The sequence below is a fragment of the Rhinolophus hipposideros genome (assembly GCF_964194185.1).
Source record: "Rhinolophus hipposideros genome assembly, chromosome: 24".
Taxonomy (NCBI): Eukaryota; Metazoa; Chordata; class Mammalia; order Chiroptera; family Rhinolophidae; genus Rhinolophus; species Rhinolophus hipposideros.
The window spans coordinates 21,876,504-21,892,764 of record NC_138070.1 but is presented as its reverse complement, the minus strand read 5'-3'; the positions used below and the strand labels follow the sequence as shown (position 1 = coordinate 21,892,764).

Here is a 16,261-nt window from a genome sequence, read left to right as displayed (position 1 = left end):
ATGCTCTGGCTCATTTTTGAAGCTGGTCACTGGGGGCACCTGCCCCAGGACCACCTTGGAGGGGATCCACTGTAGGTCTACTTCAGCCACAGCCAGTGCCCCACCCGGGACCACCAAGTCAGAAAGAAATTCCACAGATATCTGCTGCTCATGCTGTGCTTGGAAGCACCTTGAGAGGCCAAGCCATGAGCCAAGGCTGGCTGCTGCTAGTGCTAGTGTATGCTAGTGTATGCTCAGCCAGAGATACGGGACATGCTCAAGCCAGATGCTGCTCGTCTGGGTTCCGCAAACCTTTGAGAGACCCTAGGAAAGTCTGCAGCATGAGCCAAGGCAGGTGGTCTGCACAAAAAAGCCACTGAAAGCAGCCTGGGTGTGCCCGAAAGTTGGATGGGGCCAGGTCTCAAATCACGGTGGAGTGACCGAACAGCGGAGACTCAGAAATGGCGGCCACCTGTGTTCTCATGCCAGGAAAGAAGAGGGTTCAACAAAGAAGCAATGGCCTCTGCCAGCTCCCCCATCCAGGAGAAAGCTGCCTCTCCAGCCCCTGTCCCAATGCAGACAACTCAATTCCCCACTATTTGTCCCTGCTGCCTTTCCAGCTGCTGCTCCAGGGCTGGAGCAAAGAGCACGTGATTCCACTGTTGGGTGAGTCCGCACACAGTCCCTTTAAGAGGAGTGCCTGTGAGTGCAGCCGCCCTCAGTCTCAGCCACAATCTCTGCTGGTTTTCACACTCAGAATTTATGGGGATTTCTCTCCCTGGCACTGGAACCCTGGGCTGGGGTGAGGCAGGGATTTCTCACTCCTTTATGGGATAAGGGGACCCCCACAGCTGAAATAGCCTTTCTGATCTTCAATGGTCACATGTGGGTGTGGGACCAGCCTGTTCCACATCTCTGACCTTCTTACCAGTCTGGAGGTGGCTTCTTCTGAAAGTCCTTAGTTGAAAGGCTTCAGATCAGCTTTATTTTAGGCAATTGTCAATAATCATTGTTTTGTAGATTAGTTGTAATTTTGACGAGGTTGTGAGAGAAGGTAAACACAATGTTTACCTACTGCGCCATCTTGGTTGTCTCTTAGTTAGGAATTTTTATGTTCATGCCATCCTATGTGGTTATTTTCAATCCCCTGAGCTTGTCAAGTTTAACTTGTAGCCCCTTTTCTGTCCACAGCTTCCAAGGGCTGCAGTCAGTTCTCCCGCATTTGCTCTCATCCCCTCCTCTCTTGGACCCTTGAGACTCCGGTTTCTCCTTGTTGGGACACAGGTCACTCTCTGTGCCTCAGCTGAATCATGCATTGACCCTTCGGTTTACATATCTTTTCTCAGGGTCCACTGTGTCCTGAGGAGGCCACCCCAATCCCTATCCTCAGCTGTGCCCAGGATTGTGAGGAGGCAGTGACCCTCATCTCACAGAAAGTGAAACAGTCTCTCCACAACGCCATTCAGGGCTGACGTCTGTGGAGGGTTTTCTGCCTGTCAGGATGGTTCTGAGGGCTTAACAAGTGTTGGTCCCTTTAATCCTAACAATGGCCCCATGAAATAAGAACTTTTATTATTCCATTTTACACAGGAGACGCAGAGACACATGAAGGCAGTGGCTTATCCAGGGTCACATGACTAGATGGCAGGGCCTGGTGGTCTTGACCACTGCCCCATACTGCCTCCTCTGCCCTGGATATTCTGCTACCTGATCCCCATTTTGTCTGCGGGGGTCCAGAGGTCACCCTGAGAGGTCCAAGGTGACACTGTGGGTTGGTGGTGGAATTGGGGCTTGAGCCAGCGCTCTCTGATGGTAGGGCCATAATAGAGGCATGGAAGGCACAGCTCAGGCTCAGCAGAGGCAGGCAGGGGGCCTACAGGTGACCCTTACCACAGAGCCTGCAGGAGGTGAAGTTGTGTCCCACTGGTTTCCTGGTTCCATTCTGCAGGCAGCAGGGAGTCAGTGAAGGGTAGAGAGAACCAGACACCCAGAAAGAAACAAAGGCACTAAGGGGGAGCCTAGGTCCCATCCCCATGGCCCTGGCAAGTGAAGCAGCATTCCAGGGGCAGATGCCAACTTTTTGCCCACTTAGCCCTCTCTGGCTTGAGGTAGCCGGTGAAGGAGACTGAGAGCAGGAGAGGGTGGACACAGAGGGGAAGGAAACAGGGCTCCAGGCCCTGGTGTGTACACACACACACACACACACACTCACACACACACACACTCACACGCACAGACACACTTTCTTTGGAGGCAGACCTTGAAAATGCATCCACGCAGGTCCCACCCAGGATGAGAAGGCCTGGAGATGGGTGGGTTTCCAGCTGGGAAAGCTTCCTGGGTGCTATGAATTGGGATGGGAAAGGCCTGGGAAGGGGGAGGTGCAAGAGGAGAAGGCCAGCATTCCCCTGGACTCCATGGGGGAGAGGCGTTCTAGATGGGGGGTGGGAGACTGAAGGCCAGGCTGGAGAATTTATTCTAGAGTCATGGGAGCCACACCCTCCAATGGTCTCTTTCCACGTCACTACAATGACCAGTCCCCACACTCTCTGAACCCCTCTCCCCCCAAGGTGCCTGCTTATACCTCCTCCCTGTTCCAGGAAATGAGGATTTCCAAGAAGCTCAGTGCACAACCTTTGGGACAGGTTTTTATGGGCTGCTTATGGCTCTTGTCCATGAGTCTGAGCTGGGCTGCAGCACTGTCACCTCCTGTGCAGCAGTTGGAGCAGGACCATTTCCTGGAGACTCCCGAGCAGACTGGCCTCAACTTTGGTGTGACCGGTGGAAGTGAGGAGTGGGTGGGGACAGGACCTGGCCACTGGTGAAGGAAAGCACAGTTGCCCGCTCTGTCGGGATGCCCACCATTAGGGTTCAATCCTGTTAGCCCATTTCCCGCTCCAGGACACTTGGTTACAATGCAGTAAGATCAGGTAGCATTTATTGAGCACTTATTGTATGCCAGGAACTTTGAGCTTGTCTCATTTAATCTTCACACAAGTCTATGGAAAAGAAATTACCATCTCCATTAAGAGATGATGAAAATGGGGCTCAGTGGGTTTAAGTGACTCAGCCCAGATCACTCCGCTGGCCATGACCCCTGGGCCTTTCTCTGCAGTGTGGTGGTCCGTTGCCTTACAGCTTCCGAACTGTCTGTTCCCCGCACCTTCCCCATGACATCACAAGGAAGTGTCTGGGAAAGCCGAGACCCGATGGAATAATGTGGGTAAAGCTTCCTTGGGGGAGTGTCCCAGAAAGCTGGGAACCGATGGAATAATATTGGTCAGGTTCTCTTATCTGATGGTTTCAGTACAGTGATTCCATTCCCTGGGGTTATACGTGTGTGTGTGAAGGCACAGTACGTGTTGGAACACGATGGGGGCTTTCGGGAAGAACAGCAGTCAGGCACGTAACTCATGGACCATGGAAAAATCAAACTTTACTTCCTTGTATGATTACTAATAAAAGCCATGTGTTGGCCCGATTCAGGGCTCAGTCCTTGAGACTTGAGTCCCTTGGCCCCGCTTGCACTCTTCTCTTGGCTACTGTCTTTCTTACCCTGCGCTGCCCTTCTTGCTTCCCATAGCTCTTGTCATGCAGGACGTGACAATGGTCTCCTGGCAGACACCCGTCTTTGCAGTCCTGTACCTTCCCGTGTGGCTGGGTAGGGGTCACCAGTGGGGTGATGACCCCCCAGGTCTTCTTCCACTCTGACTAGTGGGGATAGGGTGTCTTTGCTTGTCTTTGCTGCAACTTTTACCACATTGAGTGAAAAAGGGCAAGGGGACTGGCTAATGGGGGATGGCTGGGTTGTTGGGGCAGGAGGGAGTGATGAACCATGGCTGGGGTGGGATACTGAGGGACATGAGGCTGGTGAGGGGGCAGTGGGAGTGGTGGGAAGGTGGGCCATCCACAGACATGGAGCGATGACCAGGTCCATGTCAGGGAAAGGCAGCGAGGGGATAAGTGGGTAGCACTCCAGGGGAGCTGCAGGCCCTCCCTTACCATGGCCTTCCTCGCTCCAGCACGGGTAGCTCAGGTAACTCAGGTCCTGCCCTTGGAGCTGTTCAACCCAGAGCTGGCTGCCCACTTCCAGGGTCTGCCGGGTGCTCAGTGGGGGCTACTGTCCTCCTCATCCTCGTGACATCTCCCTACTTCGTGAGGTTTTCTTCCCACCCCCTTGCCTATCCAACATCCCTTACACAGGATGTGACACTCGAGCAGTCCTCAGCAACAGCCCGGAATTGCACTGGGGTGGAAACTCTGACAAGCTGTGCTTTGAGCAGAGAGGGGTTTATTTCTCTCCTTTAACCAAATGGCAGGTGAAGGGGCTGGGCAGAGCTGTCAGAGCCCCGGGCTCCCTTGGTTTACCACTCCCTCTCCTTTGCCTGTGTTTTCTCAGCTCTGGTTGCTCAACAGATACCACACAACCAGGGGTTATATCCAAATTGCAGGCGGGAGCGAGAGAGAGGAAGGGGGTAGGGTGACACCTCCTTCAGCACAGCAGTGCTTCCCCATTAACCCCATACATCACATGAGCCACAGCTGCCTCAAACAGCCACACCTGGTTGCCAGGGGCTCTGGGGCAGCGAATGTTCTAACCAAAGAGAACTGGGATTCTGTCAGTGAGGAGGAAAGAGAGGAGGATCTCAGGCAGGGCAGCAGCCACATATGCTAAAACGCCACCTGGTGCCTGTTTCTCAGCGGATAATTAATGAACCCTGTTGATGCCACGTGTGTTACTTTTCCATTGCTCCTAGAACAAATCACCATAAATTTAGCAGCTTAAAACAACACACATTTATTATCTCACAGTTTCTGTGGGTCAGTCACCCAGTACGGCGTGACTGGGTCTTCTGCTTCAGGTCTCACACAGCTGAAGTCAAGGTGTCTCAGGTCAACTGGGAAGAGCCCACTTCCATGTTCATTCAGGTTGTTGGCGGAACTCAGTTCCTTGCAGTTGTACGGCTGAGGTCCCCTTCAACCTCAAAGTCAGTAACGGCACATGGAGTTCTTCTGCTTCGAGTCTCTGACGTCCCGTTCTGCTGCATCTCTGACTAGCTGGAGAAAATTCTCTGCTTTGAAGGGGTCATGTGACCTCTTACATTGGACCCACTCAGATAATCCATGATAATCTCCTTAATTATATCCCATCACCCTAATTAACGTCTGTGAAGTGCCTTTTGCCATGTGACCTAACATATCCACAGGTTCTGGGGATTGGAGTGTGGACATATTTGGAGAGTCTCTGGCTATCACTGAGGTACCAGGTCAAAAGGTACGCAGACAGCAATGGCCAAAAAGAGACAGTCTCCATTCTCATGATTTACCGCCTAGAAAGGATGGTTAACTCACATAGAAATGTGGTGATGGCCTCGAAGGACAGGGCAGATGCTGGGCACATTACAAGACCCGACGGAGCCAGGAGCTCTGAGGGCTTTCCCAAGGAACTGAGTCCGAGTCAGACGAAGGAAAGTGTGGGCAAACCTAATTTCAGGACCAATGCCGGAGCCAGGAGCCAGGAACCAGGAGCCAGCAGCGTGGCACTGAAGGGCAGTGCACAAGATGAGAGAACGAGTATGGTGCAAGATGTGGGCAGGGAGGTCACCCATGGCATTGTGACAGTGCTACTTCTATCAGAGGTGACGGTCACCAGTATTTAGGCCACTTGGTCCTCACAACGCCCCTCTGTAAGGTGGACACTGCTGTCATCCCCAAATTACAGGTGGGGAAATTGAGGCTTAGAGGGGTTAGCCAAATGTCCACGCTAATAAGAGGGGGAGGTGGGAATCATAGCACCTCCACAGAAAATTGGTGTTCACTATTAGAAACAGATTGGGGGAGAGTAAGAGCTGATGGCAAATGGCTCAGAGGCTGTTCTGATCAGGGGTGTCTCCCCTATGCTACTATAACCTGAAAATGGCAGTGGCTCAACCACAGGAGCATTATGGGTGTTTGCTGGCCAGGCTCCACCTTATCACCCACTCTCAGTATGTCAGACAGCAGCAAACCAGGTTGGCATGCGGGGTGGCATGCGGGGTCTCTGGCCCCGCTCCCCACATAAGAATGCAGGATATGGTGACGCCAAAAAGGAACACCCACGGAGCCATAGATAGGGGAGTTATACCGCTATAGTCTCGCTGGTGGCTGGGTTGGAGACACAGGAAACAGGAGCCACATTATCCACAACCTGCTGTCCACTTCTCTGCAATCCGCAACCTGCACTCCACCGTGCTAACTGCAATCCGTGCTTGTCAGCCACCATCTTCTTGCTAGCCCCCATTTGCTGCTAGCATAGTCACAGCAGTTATATTAGTGGCCAATGGCTCACTAGTTACAGCTGATGGCCATCCAATCACAGTTGATGGCCATTTACTACCTGAACCAGCACCTTTCCACGTGAGGCCGAGAGCCTGGAAACTGCACTCCTGGTTCTGTCCCCACACAAGTGCTGGCTCTTGAATCTTCTGTCTGGAGTCACTTCTATTCACATTTCACTGGACAAGGGAAATTACATGGCCAGATCTGCTGCCAGGGTCGGGGAAATGGGCTTCTCTCCAGAGTCCAAGCCAGGCCACAGGCGATGCCAGCTAGCTTAGACTAAGGTGGTGGTAACGAGGTGGGAGGAGAGAATTGAGGATAAAGAGGGACAGTGGGGGGAGGTACATTTCACTGGCAGGCAATCAGGTGTGGGAGGAAAAGGAATGCACTTGGATTTGGACATAAAAGCAGGAAGTGCTGAGTTGGCTGTTAGGACTCAGAAGAGTCTCCTGGGCAGGAGACACGGTGTGGGGACAGAGTCCCAGAGAGCAATTTCTAGGCTCTTGGCCTCACGTGAAAAGATGCTGGCTCAGTTATTGGATGGCCATCCGCTGTGGCTGGGTAGCCATTCAGCTGTTGCCGTTTAGCCATTGGCCACTGATATAACTGCCGTGGCTGTGCTGGGGGGTGGTGGTGGGTTGGTTGGTTGGCAGAGAAGTGGACGGCAGATTGCGGATAGTATGGCTCCTGCTTCCTGTGTCTCCAACCCAGCCGCCAGAGAGAATATAGTGGTATGACTGACTCCCCTATCTATGGCTCTGTGGGTGTTCCTTTTTGGCCTCACCATGTCCTGCATTCTTGTGTGGGGAGCGGAAGCTGAGTCCCTGCGTGACACAGGGCATGGAGTACATCAGTGCATCAGTGGCCATCATCAAGGCCAGTTTGTCCCATGCCACCTTAACCGATTGCATCTACCAGAGACCAAGGACAGGACCTTCCTGGAGAGCTCTGAGGAGTTGGCCAAACACAGCAGGCCTCCTCCAGCACCTGAGAGAGACCCATTCCCCAGTGTGGCACCTTGACCGGGGGCTCCTCAGAGATGGAATGGGGGTGGCCACTTAGCCCCAGGCCCTTCTACCCAGTGATGATGAGCCTGCAGGCTCATCCCTGGCCTTTGGTATGGCCAGGGTCCAATCCAGTTGCTGCCCTGTCCTCTTCCTGCTGTGTCATGGCTGTCTTCATTCACCCATTCATTCATTCAGCCAGTATTTAGCTGTGTGTGCTTGGTATCCACTAGATGTCCACTGAGCTGACAGTTAGTGAAGAGACAAAGAATTCACCAGGGGATCTGTGAGAGGGCACCCTAGAGGGCCTGACTAGGGTGGGGATTCCCTGAAGAGCTGAAGTTTCCAGACCTGCAGAGGAGTTGCCCAGGGCACCTCAAGTTTGGGGGTAGGCTCTGAGGCTGTTGCTGCCTTTGGCCCATGGAGCTCTGTCTGGACCTCACCTCCTGTTCTCTGCTCCTCCCTCTGGAGCCTCCCAGCATCCTCACTCACTCTGAAAGGGAGAGGGGAGTGGAGGGAAGGCAGCTGGATGTTGACTCCCTTGTGGCATCTTTCTTCCCACCTACAGCAATGTCTCTCTCTCTGCCTCCTCCTCCCACTCCCCCTCCTCTCATACACACACACAAAGGGCTGTAGTTCTTGGGGGTATGTTGCCCTGGAGACTCAGGACACACAATAGCTCAGTGAGCGTGAGATGGAATGAGCTAAGACCTCAGCTACTGGGCCAGCTCTGAGCCCCTGGAGGGTCAGGGATCATCTGTCCTATTAACTGCTGTAGTCCCAGCTCCGGGCACATACAGGTCACTGCGTAAATATCAGTAACTAAATGAAAGGGCTGATAAAAGAAAAAAGAGGGACAGGCAGAGTTCAGGCCGCGAAGTGGAGAAAGGCTTTGAGGGGCTGCGCGGGGCCACGGGCTTGCGCTGGAGGACAGGCAGGCCGCGCCTCCGCTGGAGGACAGGCAGGCCCACCCTTCCGGAGTGATGCCCGCCGCGACACACCAATCAGGAGGGAGCCGCGGCCTCACGGGGGCGGGGCCTCCGCCGGCGGTTGCGTCACGGGAGGCGGGACCGTAGCTGCACTGAGGTTGCAGTGGGCGTCGGTCACGTTGCTCAGGTTCTCCCGCTGCTGTCCCGCGCGTTTCCGTTCCTGTGCCCTAGTCCTGCCATCCCTCCGTCATGCCGATGTTCGTGGTGAATACCAACGTGCCCCGCGCCTCCGTGCCGGACGGGCTCCTCTCCGAGCTCACCCAGCAGTTGGCGCAGGCCACTGGCAAGCCGGCCCAGGTTAGTCGGGAGGGAACAGGAAGAGGGGGTGCCCGTCGGCCGAGGTGGCCCCGGGCTGGGGCGAAGGAGGCGATTCCGGGCGGGGAAGGGACAGCGGGGGCGGGGGGGGGGACGCCCCGGGCCCGGCGAGGTCGCTCGGATCCTCTGACCGCGCCCACTCTCCCTCTCCCCCAGTACATCGCGGTGCACGTGGTCCCAGACCAGCTCATGGCCTTCGGCGGCTCCAGTGAGCCTTGTGCGCTCTGCAGCCTGCACAGCATCGGCAAGATCGGCGGCCCGCAAAACCGCACCTACAGCAAGCTGCTGTGTGGCCTGCTGGCCGAGCGCCTGCGCGTCAGCCCGGACAGGTGCGGTGGGGGGCGCCGGGGGGCAGGGGGTGCACGGCCCGCGACCGCGCGGCCAGCTCAGACTTGTGTCCCTCGCAGGATCTACATCAACTACTACGACATGAACGCCGCCAACGTGGGCTGGAACAGTTCCACCTTCGCCTGAGGGCTGCCCGGGACCCGCCTGCACCAGGCCCTGCCGCCTGCAGTGTTTGCCCGCCCTGCTCCCACCTCCCGGTCGAGAGAAATAAACGGTTTAGAGACCCCGGCTGCCTCGGACTTCCTTGGCTTATGGAGGACTCTGTACGGGGCGGGGACAGTGACTGGAGAACCAAGGCCAGGAGAGGTGCCCCCTCAGAATCTGCTGCCGGGTGCTTTTTGCTTAATCTTTCCCTCCTGCGCCCCCAGCAGAAGGCCCAGTTTTGGTTGGCATCCTGTCCTAGCCACAGACCCAGGAATGAAACTAAAATGGGAGCCTCCCACGGCAGGTTTATGACAGCTGGGAAGGAACCCCGAGTTGAATCTCCCCCCAGAGTTGAGTCTCCCATCCGCCTGGGCAGGGCCACCACGTGGGCTAGGTCTGGCAGGGAAGGTGGGGGGAAGGGAGTGGTGGGGCTCCAAATCTGATTAGCCGGAGAGGTTGAAGGATCAGCTGGTCCTGGACCTTTCTCTCAGCCCCGTTTTCCCTCTCCATCTTCCAGTTGGGCAAAGGGTACCCTGAGGAGAGAGAGCCGCCCAGCTCCATCCCAGGTCACTCTGCTAGGCTGGTGCCCCAGTGTCTTGATCTGGAAAATCCCATTGTTTGGGCCTGGAGTCTTCTGGCTGAGGATCCCTCCAGTCAAGTGTGGGGGCTCCTTTGTGAGGATAGTAATAGGATGGTGGGCAATTTCGGTGCCAACACCTGGACCACAGGGTCCTCGGCTGCCCTGCTGCCGATCCTACTGGCTGGGAAGTGCTCCTTGCCCAGGCCAGTTGACTTCGGCTGGAATGCCTCACCACTCCATGATGTGAGAGTCTTGATGTGCCCAGGCAGATGGCCAAGCAAGGGCCAGCCACTGGCATTGGGGATTCACCTGCTTGGAGCTGGCAACAGTCGGCTAGGGTCAGCACCTGTGTCGCCCAAAGTGAAGGACCTGATTGGCCCTTCCTGCACTGCTTGCTCTGTGGGAGAAGTCAAGTTTATTTCAGCTGCTTGCACGGAGGGGGCTCCTTGGGCCGTGTGAACACTGTTCCTCGGGGCTTGGTAAAGGTGGGGCCTCACCTCTGAACTCCTGTTGGCCCAGAGCTGTTGATAGCCCTTGTTCTTCCTCAGCTTCTGTCTGGCCAAGGACATCCTACTTGGAAGGTGATTTTTAAAATTCCATGGAATTTAGTGAATTCGGTTTTGGAAACTAGGGATAAGGGTTGCTACCTGGGCCAAGCCTTTGAAGCCTGTTACTTCCTTTTGGATGTTGGGAGTGACGAGCAGGCCTGCCTGAGCCACAGGCAGTGACTCCTAAGGAAGTGACTCCTTCCTTAGGATGGCTGCCAGTGGCCCTGCCCTTGCGCCTGGGTCAACTATTTGGTGTCACTGTGAATACCCAGCAGGCATGGGCAGAAAGCTCTGGGTGCACATCCCAGGCTTGATTATAGCAACTTTAGAACAACCCAGGCCCAGGGCTGCTGAGCTCAGTTAGTTGGTGCTTTCCACATGGATCCACACTCTCCCTCCCTCTCTTCTATCACAGCATTCGTGGCAGTCTGTCCTCGGGGGCAGCCTACCTTTGCCAACTTGCTCATCAAGAGGCCTGAGGATTACTTCTCAGTCCAGGTGCTGGGGGCGCTCTCCCCACTCAGCCTCAGTCATCTTACCCCTGGGCAGCAAGGATTTATTTCCAGAAAAGCGGTGAGAAAGGAGAATCAGCTTGGGGGAGCCTGGAAGGATGTGACCTATCTTTGGAGGGGGACACTCCACTTCCACCAAAGACTCTGAGGGGCTTGCTCCAGCTTACCTCAGATTCATTCTGTCCTTGATGACAGGCTGTGGAGACCAACACCTATCTCTCTGTTGGGATGGGGAGCATGGCCCCAGGTGCAGCCAAAGGTCCCACTCATTTAAGCCTCGCTTTTGGATCTGAGCTGCCCCTCACGAACCTGAAAGTGTTCAGGTTCAGTGGCCAGCTGGGACACCTGCAAGGTAATGTGTCGGTGCCTGCCGACGAGACAACAGTCCCTGAAGTGGGGAGTGAGGATTGAGAATAAAGGAGACAAAGATGGGATGGGGAGGGCAGGCAATCCTAAGTAGACTGCTGCAGTTCTAAGTAGAATGCCTCATCCCAAGTTTATTTTTGTAGCTTATATACTCTGGGCATCAAAAAGTAACAGAACTGTCTGCAATCTAGTAGTTACAATGAAGGTAATACACAAGGGCTTGTTTTTTGGCCATCTCCACACTTCCTGACCTTGTCTGGTTCTGTGTTCTCAAAGTAGCAAGTTTTGCCTTGCTGGGAGCACAAACCACTCAAGGAAGTCAAAGGTTCAACATTTCACAAAACAACATCTGCTAGCACTTCAGCACGGTTTCCCACAGTAATGGCTCCTTGGAAAGGAAAAAGGGACCCACATTATTGGCTCTACCCACCATGCTCCCAAGTCCCCTGGAGCTAATAGCCAGCCCTGCACCCCACCCTCATTTCATATCCTCCCCACCCGAGTCACTCCCTCGTCAGCCCCATTTCCTCCAAAGCATGGGCTTCCCTGCTCATCAAGCAGCCTGTCCCTCAAACTACAGTGGCTCTAGGTGCCACAGGGGTGTGGTCAGCCTTCAGAATGGCAGCAAAAACTCATTTCCAAATAACACCGCAAACAGGTGTGGAACAGATAAGGTGTCACTCCAGTGGCATCATGCCATCTGCTGATGAAGGCCCTCGCCTGCGGGACGTGTTTTTCCACACAGCCATTGTTTGCCAAGAGACAGTCAGTCCTGGCAGCCTCACGCCTTGCCTTTCTGGTCCTGTTCCTTGTGCATGGAATGCCTGTCCCCCATCTGCCCACTGTGAGCCCCACGCCATGCCCTTCTCAGGAGCCTTACCTGAGGCCACCAGGTGTAGGACGACACCAAGGCCTGTCTGCTTTGGCTCAGGTCCTGTGAGCTGGGGTTTTACTTCTGTGTCCCCCAGCAACCTGTGGACATCGAGAGGCAGCTGCACCTGGCTCTGTGATCTTCGGGCAGCAGCCCCAGGGTCTCTTAGAGCTTGTCCATTCTGGTAAGCCCAGCACTGTACACTCACTCATGGGCCTCCCACCTCCCCAGGCATGCCTTCATTGCAGAGACCCTACTGCTTCCTACTCCAGCCTCAGTTGAGACCCCTGCCTCAGGGCCCGCCTCCACCCACTCCCCAGAGTTTAATGTCCACTTCCCTTGGGAGATCAGAGTCGACCTGCTCTACTCCCCCTCCAGGCTTCAGTTTCTGTGAAATGAAGGGATTCACCAGATGTCTTTCTTACATATTGCCTCAATCGTGGAGCATGAAAGGTCATCTCAGTCTCCGGCGTAGAAGGCAGGAAAGGAGTGAGCAAGTAGCATATGCCTGTACTAAGGTTTTGATAAATTGTGAAACCCCTTTTTTGGGCAATAAAGGAGTGTGGGCAGGTATCTTCGAGGCCAACTCCACCCAAAGCTGGGAGGTGCTGCAGGTGGGCACATGGCCCCTGCAGGAATGAGCTGGAACCTTCAGTGTGGACCCTGGCCCACACTAAGGAGCCCACCAGTCACAGGAGCTGGCAGGTCAGGACTTGGGGTTACCCTGTTCCCTCTAAAGCAGTAAATAAAAATAGTACAGGGCGAACCTCAGTTTTCTGGGGGAGGTCAGCCAATCCCAGGGGTTTAGGAAGTTTCCAGTGTTTCTGGGCTACCTATGTTTTCCTTGACTCCTTGCCTCACGGGGCAACTAAGTGTTGGCCCCCAAAGCTATGTTTTTGTGAAGCCCTCTCCTGCGAGCCCAGCCCCACCCCTTCCTAGCCAAGTAGTTGCACAGCCAGGTCCCAGCCCTCGGGCCTCCCAGTGAGAATTCCAGATAATGCAAATCCAACAGCCACTTGCCCCGATTTCCCCTCCTGGCTAAGTGAGCATACCACTCACTTCTGAAGCCCACATAAAAGAGACAACAATTGTCAGTTTTCAGAAATTGGCTCTCCTCACTCCTGAAGCCTTGGCTGCCATTCGGGGGCAATAGGGTCTGGACTCCATATTCTTGTGGGTCTAGCCCCCAAAACATCCAGACAGGGCTCTGAATCCAAAGGTCACAAATGAGATTCTCACCCCCATGTCCCCTGCGACCATGTTCCCCTGTGACCTGGTTTCTTGCATATGTAATTTTATTTTCATTTTAATAGGTAATATGTCTACATGGCTCAATTCAAAGCATTTTAAGGATCCCCTCCTGCTACCTCCCTCCACAGGGTAACCCTCTCTCAAATCCCTCCAGAGACATTTTATACATATACAAGCAACTGTGTATAACCTCACTCCCCCACCCCCAATTTTTTCCCCTCACAAATGGTAGCATATTCTACACAAGGTTTGCATTTTTTTTTTTTATACTTAAAATTCTATCTTAGTATCTGAAGAGTCTCCAATATTCCCTTGCTGAGACAGGTCATGATTCCATTTAAACAGACCCTATCATGAATGTTTGTTCGGTCTTCAGCTCTTAGCTCTGCTATACTGAATTCCACACATGGGTATATCTGTAGGATAGGTTCCTAGAAGTGGAATTGCTTGGTCAAAGGTGGTGGTGCTGTTTTAATGTGGCCAGATGTCCCTCCTACAGGGAGGTCTATGGCACCACCCAGTTGGGCACGATAGGCCCTCCCAATCTGTTTTGGCTTTTGCTGTCTGATGGGGAAAAGGCTTTTCTTTCCAGCCAAAAGATCGTAATTTGCATTTCTCTTATTAGGAAGTTGAGCATCTTTTCATTTGGTGACCAGCCATTTTGCCTGTTTCGGAAACTAAATCCTCAAGCCCATTTTCCCACTGGATTGTTTGTTTTAAAGCTCTTTATAAGAAAATTAAACCTTTGCCATGAGTTGTAAATATTTTTCCCAGTTTGTCATATGGCTTTTGACTGTGGGCAGGCTTTGGAGATACATTTTTTAAACTCTTCTTCAGGATTTGTGTCATTCTTGGGCTTTCCCAACTCCACAATTATTAAACTATTTCCCATGGTTTCTTCCAGGACTTCTTGTTATTTTATTTTGACATTTATGTTTTTGCTCCATCTGGAATTCCCCTATCAGGTCTGAAGTGTGGCTTCATCTTTTATTGTAGATGCCACCCACCTGTCCCCTCATTATCTGTTAAATCCCTCCATCCTACCCCACTGCTGAAATGCCACTTTTATTCCATATTAAATCCCCTTTTGCACTTGGTCCGAGGCAGGATAACCTAGGAAATTGGCAACTCTCTCCAGGGTATAAGGCGAGGTGCCTCAGTAGTCACACAAGTAATAAGTGACTGTATTCGATACTTGCAGCTGGAGTAAAATAAGAACCTGTTTCATCCAGCAAAGCTACCGTGTTTCCCTGAAAATAAGACCTAGCTGGACTATCAGCTCTACTGCGTCGTTCGGAGCAAAAATTAATATAAGACCTGGTATTATATTAATTTTTGCTCCGAACGATGCATTAGAGATGATGGTCCGGCTAGGTCTTATTTTGGGGGAAACACTATAATACTTATGACCTTTATCTAATTTTAATGTCATTATAATGTCATTTGCATTGCGGTTACCACGACTCCCATCATGCGTCTGATGCCATGACAGTTATGGAGGACCCATATAAGGAAGAAAATGCAGGAAATAGAGCGTCCTACCTAAGGGGGAGGAGATGAATGAATCGCCTCAATGGAACCTCACCAATTCCCACCCTCCAGGGATAAAAACCCCCAATCGTGACTTCCTCTGAGAGTTCGCTGCACTTTCCTCGCAAGTGTGTACCTACTTTTATTTTTAATAAATCGCTTTCGCTTTCCTGCATCTGTCTCGTTCTTGAATCCTTTCTTGTGAGGAGACAAGAACCCAGTCCCTCTTGGGCATCCCCATGAGCCTCTGGTGACAGGTCTACTTCTGAGCTCTTGATTCTGTTCCCCGGGTGGGTCCACTGGATTTCATTTGTAACCGACAAGCTTGTTTTCAAACTGCCCCAGCACTGGGGGAAGCAGGGACCCTTTCCCCACACCGCTTTGGGGGCCTTCCCTCTCAGGCCTCATCCTGGCTCCATCCCAGGCCCTCCCTCCTCCAGCTGCTCCCTACTGCCTTCAGTTTCCCCCCTGCCTACCTCCCCACCTGCCAAATGTCAATCCTTCTGGTCTTGCTCTCCTGAAGTGACTTGCCCACTGTGTCCACCAGGCAGCCTGCAGCCTGCAGCCTGCAAGCACAGGGGCCTCAGCTGTCTCGAGTGTCATGTGGGTGACACGCTCACATGCCAGCAGTAAGAATGGAGCTGCAACAAATTCCAGTTTTCAACTTGGGTTATGAATCAGGACCTCTTGGTGCTGTTACCAGGAATGATATATTTCGGCTCTTTGTCTTCTTGAAAAAAGAATTACTCAAGAGACAGAGATTGTGCAGCATAGAACAGCAAGAAGTTTATTAGTAAAAGCAAGTACCCTCTGAGACGTGGAGCAGGCTGAAGCAAGAGAGGGAAGCAGCCTCTTCTTACATTGTGTGAGAGTTTTTATCTCTATTGGTAGAATTGTCTTCCCCTCTCCCTCCCTGTTATTTTTTCTTTCTCTGCTGCGGTGTCCTGTCCTCCCCTCTGATTCTCTAGGTTGCCTCTCCGAGCGTAAGCGTGAACCTGTTAATGTCCCATGATTTATCTGAGAAGCTCATTTAAAATGGTCCTTCTTGAGAAGCAAGATGTATATTCTGATAAACGGGATGGTTTCTCTCTTTCCCTAGCTTTCAACAACATATCCCTTTGATTTAGGGAGTATGTGTAAACCCAGAATCCTGCTGGGTTAGTAAGACATTGGTGCCCTAAGTGAGGGCAGCTGCAAGGGGTCTTGACCCAAGTAGGAGCTGCAGCAAGGGTCTTTCTAACCGGGGCTAGGTCTCTCCTTCTGCTCATTTCTATTTACAAACCCTATCAGTGCCAGACTCCTCCTTCCTGAGAAGTTTGTTCCCTCACATCAGTCGCTTTGCTGCAGAGGCAATGCTCATGGCAATTGTTGCATGCTCCTCGAAGATGGTATGAATTTCAGGGTGTCTTGAGCCTTCCTGAAGATAAACCTGGCCAGTGAAAAAAGCAGAGTGATGTCAGAACATCCACACACAAGAAAATCAGTGGAACTCTGTCAGGGCCTTTT

General features: G+C 52.9%; 1 protein-coding gene across 1 annotated transcript; it reads left to right on the top strand.

The window, feature by feature from the left end:
- The first annotated feature begins 8,358 nt into the window (after nucleotides 1–8,358).
- MIF (macrophage migration inhibitory factor) lies at nucleotides 8,359–9,179 on the top strand. The gene is made up of 3 exons (XM_081037855.1): nucleotides 8,359–8,587; nucleotides 8,762–8,934; nucleotides 9,013–9,179. The coding sequence occupies exons 1-3, from the start codon at nucleotides 8,480–8,482 to the stop codon at nucleotides 9,077–9,079; spliced, it is 348 nt and encodes a 115-aa protein (XP_080893981.1). The 5' UTR covers nucleotides 8,359–8,479; the 3' UTR covers nucleotides 9,080–9,179.
- Nucleotides 9,180–16,261: the final 7,082 nt, after the last annotated feature.

Coding starts and splice junctions, on each gene's coding strand:
- MIF (XM_081037855.1), top strand. CDS start 8,480: ATGCCGATGTTCGTGGTGAATACCAACGTGCCCCGCGCCTCCGTGCCG. Junction 8,588..8,761: donor CCACTGGCAAGCCGGCCCAG/GTTAGTCGGGAG, acceptor CCTCTCCCCCAG/TACATCGCGGTGCACGTGGT. Junction 8,935..9,012: donor CTGCGCGTCAGCCCGGACAG/GTGCGGTGGGGG, acceptor TGTCCCTCGCAG/GATCTACATCAACTACTACG.